The sequence below is a fragment of the Lipotes vexillifer genome, unplaced genomic scaffold, assembly GCF_000442215.2.
Source record: "Lipotes vexillifer unplaced genomic scaffold, Lipotes_vexillifer_v1.1 scaffold1280, whole genome shotgun sequence".
Taxonomy (NCBI): Eukaryota; Metazoa; Chordata; class Mammalia; order Artiodactyla; family Lipotidae; genus Lipotes; species Lipotes vexillifer.
This window is the reverse complement of record NW_006786568.1, coordinates 235,560-244,774: the sequence shown is the minus strand read 5'-3', so window position 1 is coordinate 244,774 and position 9,215 is coordinate 235,560. Positions and strand designations below refer to the sequence as shown.

At 52.5% G+C, this 9,215-nt stretch overlaps 1 protein-coding gene across 1 annotated transcript in view; it reads left to right on the top strand.

The window, feature by feature from the left end:
- PRKCG (protein kinase C gamma) overlaps window positions 1-9,215 on the top strand; it is a 17,586-nt gene that overhangs the window by 7,440 nt on the left and 931 nt on the right. The window contains exons 7-16 of the mRNA XM_007459032.1: window positions 145-279; window positions 561-648; window positions 921-950; window positions 3,113-3,265; window positions 3,601-3,789; window positions 5,111-5,202; window positions 5,293-5,355; window positions 5,460-5,598; window positions 7,281-7,361; window positions 8,461-8,568. Of these exons, the coding sequence (XP_007459094.1) occupies window positions 145-279; window positions 561-648; window positions 921-950; window positions 3,113-3,265; window positions 3,601-3,789; window positions 5,111-5,202; window positions 5,293-5,355; window positions 5,460-5,598; window positions 7,281-7,361; window positions 8,461-8,568 (1,078 nt within the window). The remainder of the gene's footprint in view (window positions 1-144; window positions 280-560; window positions 649-920; window positions 951-3,112; window positions 3,266-3,600; window positions 3,790-5,110; window positions 5,203-5,292; window positions 5,356-5,459; window positions 5,599-7,280; window positions 7,362-8,460; window positions 8,569-9,215) is intronic.

Genomic DNA, 9,215 nt, shown 5'->3' with positions numbered 1-9,215 from the left:
TCTTCGGCAGGACCTGGGGTGGCAAAACACTTTACCGAGCAGGAAACAGGCCCCCCAGCTCCCCGGGTTGGCCTGCTCTTCCCCAGGGCGGAAAAGTGGGCAGCCAAGAGCCGGGCCCCTCACTGTGCCACTCCCTTCCCGCAGCAACCTGAAGCCAGGGGACGTGGAGCGCCGGCTCAGCGTGGAGGTGTGGGACTGGGACCGGACTTCCCGCAACGACTTCATGGGTGCCATGTCCTTTGGCGTCTCGGAGCTGCTCAAGGTTCCCGTGGACGGCTGGTGAGGGCGGGGGCGGGGCTGGGCGGGGCTGGGGGCGGGGCCCTGCATCTGCATCAACTTCCGTGGGTGGTCCCTCTGCTCTAGGGCACTATCTTTTCTACCTCCCTGTGCTTCTTTCTCTCTTTCCCCCGCCCCTCTCTCCTTATCTCACTCTTTCTCTCTCCTCCTCTGTCTCTCTGTCTCTTCCCCCCTTCTGATGTCACTGCCTCTCCCGCGGGTGCCCCCCCTCCCCGTCCGTCTCCCCTACTCCTGCCCGCCTCTGGTCTCCGTCTGTATGTCAGGTACAAGTTACTGAACCAGGAGGAGGGCGAATATTACAATGTGCCAGTGGCTGATGCTGACAACTGCAGCCTCCTCCAGAAGTTTGAGGTACCCAGACCCCGACTTCCCCACAAGGAGCCTAGCCCAGTCACCCACAGTTCAGAGCTGGCCTTTCCCAAACTCCATCGCTCGTTGCCCACTGGCCCTGGGACTAAAATTGCCAGAAAGCCCTGGAGTTCTTTCTGCTCTTCTAGGGCACTGCTGGGAATTAGAGTTCCTATCCATCCCCCTGGCTTGGGGGTCTGCGGACCCCCGTCCCCTGCTTTAGGGCAACCTCCTACCTCTCTGGGGGCTCTGACTCTGGCTTTCTTCTCCCCCAGGCCTGTAACTACCCCCTGGAACTGTACGAGGTAAGCAGAGCTGGAGGCCTGGAATGGCCTCCTGTCCTGTGGTCTGTATCTGTCCCCCCACCTCTCTCTCCTCCAACATCTGTCTTCATTTCCACACACATGGGTTGAGCACATACTTGGTGGCAGGTCTTGCGCTTGCTGAGTAATCCTAGCTCTCCAGAGCCGAATCTGACCCTCAGGCAACTCCTCAAGGTAGGGACACCAGTCACAAATACTCATATTCCAGGATGACGTGCTAAGTTAGAGGTAGCCCAGGGAACAAAGAAGCATAGAGGAGGCGCTAACCCCAGCCTGGGGCCAGGGGGTTGGGGTGGAGGTGGTCAGGGAGGACTTCCCTAAGGAGGTGACACCTGAATTGCTCCTTGAGTTTTTCTGCCTATTTATCACTGTGCCTTTCTCTCCTCCGTTGGTTTTTTGACTTACTGAACACCTATTTCCTGAGGTTTTATGTAAACCAAGCCCTATTCTGGGAGTAGAATCAGGCCATTCCCTGGGGAGCTCCTCTTTCAATATAGGAGAAAGTTATAGATAGAGAAGGAATGTGTTTGATCATGGAGATGGCTTCAGGCACTAGGGAGTCCTAAGCCTCTGGCAGGACCTGGGGGAGTCAGAGAAAAGTTCGTAGACAGGAAGTGCAGGATTCCCCAGGCAAAGGACAGGGAGATGAGATTTCCAGGCCAAGGAAGGAATACTGCGCTCGTTCTCTCTCTCGCTCCCATTTATTCTTTCAAAAAGCATTTTGTTGAGCCCTCTGTGTGCAAGGCATGGTTCTAATCACTGGGGATAAAGCAGAAAATGAGAGAGAGAGAGAGAGAGAGAGAGAGAGAGAGGGAGAGAGAGAACCTCTTGCCCTCATGGGGCTTATACTTGGAGGAAGGCATTCAACAAAATAAAGGAGTGAATGATCCTATGTCAGAAGGTGATGTGTGATTATGGAGAAAAATAAATGCTAAAGAGGATAGGGAGTGCTCTTTTTTGAGATTTTTTTTTTTTTTTTTTGCGGTACGCGGGCCTCTCACTGTCGTGGTCTCTCCCGTTGCGGAGCACGGGCTCTGGACGCGCAGGCTAAGCGGCCATGGCTCACGGGCCCAGCCGCTCCGCGGCACGTGGGATCTTCCTGGACTGGGGCACGAACCCATGTCCCCTGCATCGGCAGGCAGACTCTCAACCACTGTGCCACCAGGGAAGCCGTTTTGAGATTTTAATAGCAATAAGCAGAGAAGCCTTCATTGAGAAAGTGACCTTTGGGCAAAGACATAAAGGAGATGAAATAGTGAGCCGTGAGGATAGTGGAGAGCCTTCCAGGTGGAGGGAAGATCACGTGCAAAGGCCCTGAGGTGGGCCCAGACCAGCAGTGAGGCTGGAGCAGAGGGAGGGATGAGGAATGAGGGTGGGAAGAAGTAGGAGATGGAGTCAGAGAGAGAAGGGGTGGGGGTAGCCTCGTCATTTATTGGAAGGATTTTGGCTTTTAAACCAAGTGAGATGGGAGGGCATTGGAGGTGGCCTGAGATGATTTCTATTTGGACAAGATAACTGCCTCTGTGTCAAGAACAGATGGTGGAAGGTGGAGGAAAGCTATTGTGAAGGCCCAGAGGGGAGTTGCCAGTGGCTTCGCCCGGGGGACAATGATGGTAAAGGTGTTCAGATTCTGGGTGTGCTCTGAACATAGAACAACAGGATGTGCATTCAGCACTCATCTCCGGAGACCTTCATCCACTCAACACACTCCTGCTGAGACCCAAGTCATGTGCTGGGTGATGGTAGAAAAACAGAAAGGAGGGAGACACAGTCTCTCTCAAAGTCCACTTTAATGGACTTTGATTTCTGGCTCTATTTTTTACCTGCTGTGTGACTTCGGGCAAGTTACTTAATGTCTCTGTGCCGTCTTCTCTAAAATGGGGGGTGGGGTGGGTGACAAGGGTCTCCTGGAGGATCAATGGCATATAGTAAGCTATCTAAGTGCTAGCTGAATAATAAACCCTCCAGGCTACGGGAAATCAGAGAAAGTTTTTAAGCCAGAGAGGGGGGTGGAGACTTTTTTTCTCTCTCCATCTTTCCATCTCTCCCCGTCCCTTTCGTTCTTGGGTGCTGCCTCTCTGAGGGGCGCCTCCTTATCCCCTTCTGGGGCCTGACTAGCTTCGGAACTCTCCCCTTTCTCACAGAGGGTGCGGATGGGCCCTTCTTCCTCTCCCACCCCCTCCCCGTCTCCGAGTCCCACCGACCCCAAGCGCTGTTTCTTCGGGGCAAGCCCTGGACGTCTGCACATCTCTGACTTCAGCTTCCTCATGGTTCTAGGAAAAGGCAGTTTTGGGAAGGTTGGATTCCTGGGGCTCTGGGAGAAGGGGGAGAATGTCTGGGGGTGGGGCTCAGGTTTCTGGTTCTTAGACATGAAGTGCGGCGGGGAGGGAACTAGGCTACTGAGTCCCCAAAGAGAGTTGGATGGGGCCTCTTGAGTTCCTGGAGAGGAGATGCATAAAGATGTGGCTACTTTCTCTGAGGGAGTAGTTGGCAAAGTCAGGGCACCTGGTCCCCTGAGAGGGAGAGGGAGGACCTGGGACTCCCATTTGTTTGTGTCCTTGAAAGGGAGGGGTGGGGACCCGCACCTCTGGGTTCCCAAGATGGACTGGGCCTTTCCCGCCTCTGCCCCTAGGTGATGCTGGCCGAGCGCAGGGGCTCCGATGAGCTCTATGCCATCAAGATCCTGAAGAAAGACGTGATTGTCCAGGATGACGATGTGGACTGCACCCTGGTGGAGAAACGCGTATTAGCCCTGGGGGGTCGAGGCCCCGGAGGCCGGCCCCACTTTCTCACCCAGCTTCACTCCACTTTCCAGACCCCGGTAAGAAAGGAGGTGACAGAGGCCGGCTCAGGAGCCCTGCCTCATCCCTACTGGATGTATCAAGCATTTGCTTTGAGATTCTGAGTTTTTGGCAAGGCAGAAGAACCCTGTGAACTCTGATTGGGTGTGGCCGGCTCCTCAGTGGGCGTGGCCAGAATGCAGGTGCCCTGGAGGGCGTGGCCACAAGGCTAGGATCCTGCGTGGGAGTGGCCTGAATCCCCTAGGTCCTGAGTGGGTGTTTTTTGAGTAAGGGCTTCTGGAGTAAAAGAATTCGTGGAGAATGTCTTCTAAGTGAGCATGCCCGCAAGTGGGCTCTCAGTGATGAGGTCGTCACTCTTGGATTCTGAGTTAAGGACTTGTCAGAAACAGGGTGTTTCCCAAAGGCTGTGGAATGGGACAGCTGTCAGGGGTTAGAGAGAGCGTGACTTTACTTCCAAGAGCTCTGAGTGGGCGTAGCCAGCTTCCTGGAGGTTTTGTTTTGTTTAAATTTTTATTCATTTATTTATTTATTTTTGGCTGCATTGGGTCTTCATTGCTGCACATGGGCTTTCTCTAGTTGGCGCGAGCGGGGGCTACTCTTCGTTGCGGTGCGCAGGCTTCTCATCGCGGTGGCTTCTTTTGTTGTGGAGCATGGGCTCTAGGTGCGCGGGCTTCAGCAGTTGTGGCACACAGTTTAGTTGCTCCATGGCATGTGGGATCTTCCCGGACCAGGGCTCCAACCCGTGTCCCCTGCATTGGCAGGCAGATTCTTAACCACTGCGCCACCAGGGAAGTCCCCTTCCTGGAGTTTTTAAAAAATTAGTACTGTATCGGGAATTCCCTGGCGGTCCAGTGGTTAGGACTCCATGCTTCCACTGCAGGGGGCCCAGGTTCAATCCCCAGTCGGGGAGCCAAGATCCTGCAAGTGGCACGGCACAGCCAAAAAAATAAAAATAAAATAAATTAAAAATTACTATCACTTGCTAGTGAGGCCCGAACAACTTTGGTTCCTAACAGGTGGCCATGATTGCATATGCATGTGAGTGGGTATGGAAAGAGGTTTCAGTATCCCAGGGATTTCAAGCAAATGGTGGGCCTCAATCTTAAATTCCGAGAATGGAGGACCGGAACACCTGACAGTTTGGGGTAACAGGGGATGGGGTGGGTGGAGATTCTGCGGTGGCCGGTTGAGAATCTTCGGGGCCTCCCTGTGGGCACAGATGGTTGCGCTGGATTTCTGATGGGGTGGATCCAGAGCCTTTGTCTCAAGTGGGCAGGAATGGACGTTTCCAACCCCTGGTGGGCGTGTCCTTGCCTCTAAGTCCCATCCACTCCTCCCCAGGATCGCCTGTATTTCGTGATGGAGTATGTCACTGGGGGCGACTTGATGTACCACATTCAGCAGCTGGGCAAGTTTAAGGAGCCCCATGCAGCGTGAGTCTTGGTCAAGAGAGGAGGGTAGAGGGAAGGTGGAAGGGAGTGGGCTCCAGTCTCTGGCCTTCTGACCCCCGCCTCCACCTCCAGGTTCTACGCAGCAGAAATCGCCATCGGCCTCTTCTTCCTTCACAACCAGGGCATCATCTATCGGTGAGCAGGTCCCAGGCCTTCAGGGGAGGGGATCAGACCCCCAGAAGAGCAGGAATTTGAACTTAAGGCTCCAGCCCCTTGAACTGTACCCCTCCCACCCCCAGGGACCTGAAACTGGACAACGTGATGCTGGATGCTGAAGGACACATCAAAATCACTGACTTTGGCATGTGTAAGGAGAACGTCTTCCCCGGGACCACAACTCGCACCTTCTGTGGGACCCCAGACTACATAGCCCCCGAGGTAATCCTGCCTCCGCTGCTCTTGGTGCCCTCCAAATTCACTGAGTAGGTGTGGCTGGTCGTCCAGTATTCAGAGTATGGGGACTTGACCCTGGGGTCTTTACCTGAGTTGTGGCTGTTCCGACAGCAAGCAGCACAGAGAGCCTCTTGCGGAGCGTTGTAAGTGGGCGGAGCTGAGTCTCTAAATAGGCAAAGTGGGGGGACCTGTGGGTGAATGTTCGAAAAGAGAAGGACCAGCTCTAGGGATTCTAGGAGAACAGGGCCTGTTACTGGACTGTTCTAAGAAGGTGGAGATGATTTCCGGTGTACTCTGAGTGGGTGGGCCCCATCCCCCAGAACATTAGGCATGTGGAGGGTGTCCCCTGAATATTTCAAGTGGGCAGAGTATGCTCTGATTTTGTTGGGGGCGGGGTGAAGCTAATGATCTGACTGTATATAAGTAGACTGAGAGCACGTCCTGACTTCTCACTTGATGGAGGAGGTGGGGTTGGTGGTGCCCTCCTTGATCTTTCCTGGCGATTCTGTGATAGTGCCCAAGTAACCAATGCCAGTGGTTTCAAAACATAGCTGGTAATCAGAATCACCTGGGGAGATTTTGAAAAATACACACATCTTCCTGCCTCTGACTCTGGCCTATTGTGGCTGGGATTCTTCAGGGCTGGGGACATCTCTCTTTAAACAGTCCCCTAGGGCTTCCTTGGTGGCGCAGTGGTTAAGAATCTGCTTGCCAGGGCTTCCCTGGTGGCGCAGTGGGTAAGAATCGCCTGCCAATGCAGGGGGCACGGGTTCGAGCCCTGGTCCGAGAAGATCCCACATGCCACGGAGGAACTAAGCCCGTGCGCCACAACTACTGAGCCTGCACTCTAGAGCCCGTGTGCCACAACTACTGAAGCCCACACGCCTTAGAGCCCTGGCTCTGCAAGGGGAGAGGCCACTGCAATAAGCCCGCGCACTGAAAGGAAGAGTAGCCCCCACTCGCCGCAACTAGAGAAAGCTCGCGCACAGCAACGAAGGCCCAACACAGCCAAAAAAAAAAAGAATCCGCCTGCCAATTCAGGGGACATGGGTTCGAGCCCTGGTCCGGGAAGATCCCTCGTGCCGCGGAGCAACTAAGCCCGTGCACCACAACTACTGAGCCTGTGCTCTAGAGCCCGCGAGCCACAACTACTGAGCCCACGTGCCACAGCTACTGAAGCCTGCGCGCCTAGAGCCCGTGCTGCACAACGAGAGAAGCCACCACAATGAGAAGCCCGCGCACAGCAACGAAGACCCAACGCAGCCAAAATTAATTAATTAATTAATTTTATTTTTTACAAACCCCAAAAAACAGTCCCCTAGAAGAATCTGATATGTGCCCAGATTTAAGACTCTCTGGTCTCTGAAATTCTGCCCTATGCACCTGTTATTGTAAGGAGAGAGTCCAGTTACCTAGATATTCTGGATGGGTGGAACTTGCAACTTGGTCTTTAGTTAGTCTTTATATTTGGGACCAAAGGAATGTTCCAAGTAGGTAGAGTTTGTTTCCCAAATTTTCCAGAGGATGGAGCCAAAGTGTTCTGAATGGGAAAAGTTTGTGCTGAAAACATTTAAAGTGGGTAGGGTTCCCAGGTGGTGACGCCAGAGGGGCCCTAGGTTTCTTGAATCACAAATCATAATCCCTTGCCTTCCTTCCTCCCCTGCTAGATCATTGCCTACCAGCCCTATGGGAAGTCTGTCGACTGGTGGTCCTTTGGGGTCCTGCTGTATGAGATGTTGGCGGGGCAGGTAAGGGAAGGTGGGGAGAGGCTGGTTTGACTAAAGGCAACACGGAGGGGGTGCCACCTGTTACATGGCCATCAGCTCAGGAGGAGCAGGTCAGGAAGGGATGTCCGTCTATGGGCTAATAAGGTGTGCGAAGCTGTGGGGAAGGTCAGCCAGATACGAGAGCGCTCTCCGTGGTCCTGAAGCATTACTTTCCCACAGGCTAGGGGTTCCTCACTTTTCTTGTGTCACGGACCCCCTTCTCAGGACAATGTTTTTAAATGCATGAAGTAAGATAATAGCATTACAAAAGAAGCCAATCATATTGAAATATGGTTATCAAAATGTTAAAGGTTTAACTGAGTAATTTAACCAACTAAATAATTTTAAATGTGTACGGTTGTCTAAACATATTAGAATATGGACCTATTTGTGATATCCTACTAATGAATTAAATGGTAATATCTCACAGGAATAGGAAGTAAATAGGAAGGTCTACCAGGAATTTTGAAATAGAGATGACTGATTTTTTGAGATATTTGCAACTCTTATGTGCTAAGAAAATATCTGTGATTTCCATTGGTGACGCAGTCACAGTTCCGACTATTCCGGTTTGTTTCCTATAATTGCCATGAATGCTGAATTTCAGTTTTAGATTTTAAAGAATAAAGATGCACGTTTTTTCCCATCCAAATTCATGGCCCCCCACAATGGTGTAAACAGACTCCGTAGACCTCACATTAAGAACCTTTGCCTGGGTACTGCTTTTGCTAATCCCAGAAGACTGGACGCCACTCATCCAACCAGGAGAATGCTTTTACAGCTTTTCCTGCAGTTTTTCTCTCTTCTATTCAAATGACACGTTGCCTAATTAATACCCTGCCAATTTACATAGCAGAGAAAGAGAGACAGAACCGCAAAGAGGTGCAGAGAGCTGAAGCATCTGAGATAGAAAACAACAGAGTCTGAAAGTGCGAAAGATACAGCTCTTGCGGTTTGGTCAAATTTTTCCCTAGGAATTTGGGGGCCCAGGGGTGGGCTGTATTCATGGTGGGCAGTGGGGGCGTGGAAGGTGCTGCCCGGTAGTTTGCCAAGCCTCTGACTATCCTCTCTACATCCTTAGCCCCCCTTTGATGGGGAAGACGAGGAGGAACTGTTCCAGGCCATCATGGAACAAACTGTCACCTACCCCAAGTCACTTTCCCGGGAAGCTGTGGCCATCTGCAAGGGGGTGAGAGACCTAACTCCTAGATTCTCCAGACCCATAAGCCACATGCCCCACTGCTGCTGTCCAGGGCTGCCCACACATTGTCCATGTGCACCTTAGGAAAAGGCACCCGTTCCTCAAGTTGCTTTACTCCCGTCCGCTGAAAAAATTTATATAATACAGAGATTTTGTTAGAACAATAACATACTGCCCTGCTGCCACGTGCAGTCCAAGGATGGCCTCTATCCTGTCCTCATGTGCTGGCTCCTCTCCCCAGCTCATGGCAGGAAGTGCTGGAAGGCCAAGGCTTGCCTCTCCTGCACTGGCTGGGTCAGGTGAACCTAACTCCTGCCACTTTTCTTCCTGCGAGATCTCGGTTGGGCAAGTCACCAAAACTCTGGGAGCCTCAGTCTCCTTCTCTGGGGTTGTGGAGTTAAGGCAGGAGGAAGAGACTAGCCTACAGCAGCTGTTCAACAGATGTTAGGACATTTCTGCTTCTAGCTCCCGTCTCCACGTCTCTCTGACTATCTCTCTCTGGGCTTCTGTCTCATCCCTCTGCCTGCATCTACATATCATGGGGCTTTCTGTGTTGCTACCTTTTTTTCTGTGTCCTTCGGGAATCTCTGTCCCCCTTTTCTCTGGGTCTTCGATCTCCTCTCCCCCCTTCTCCC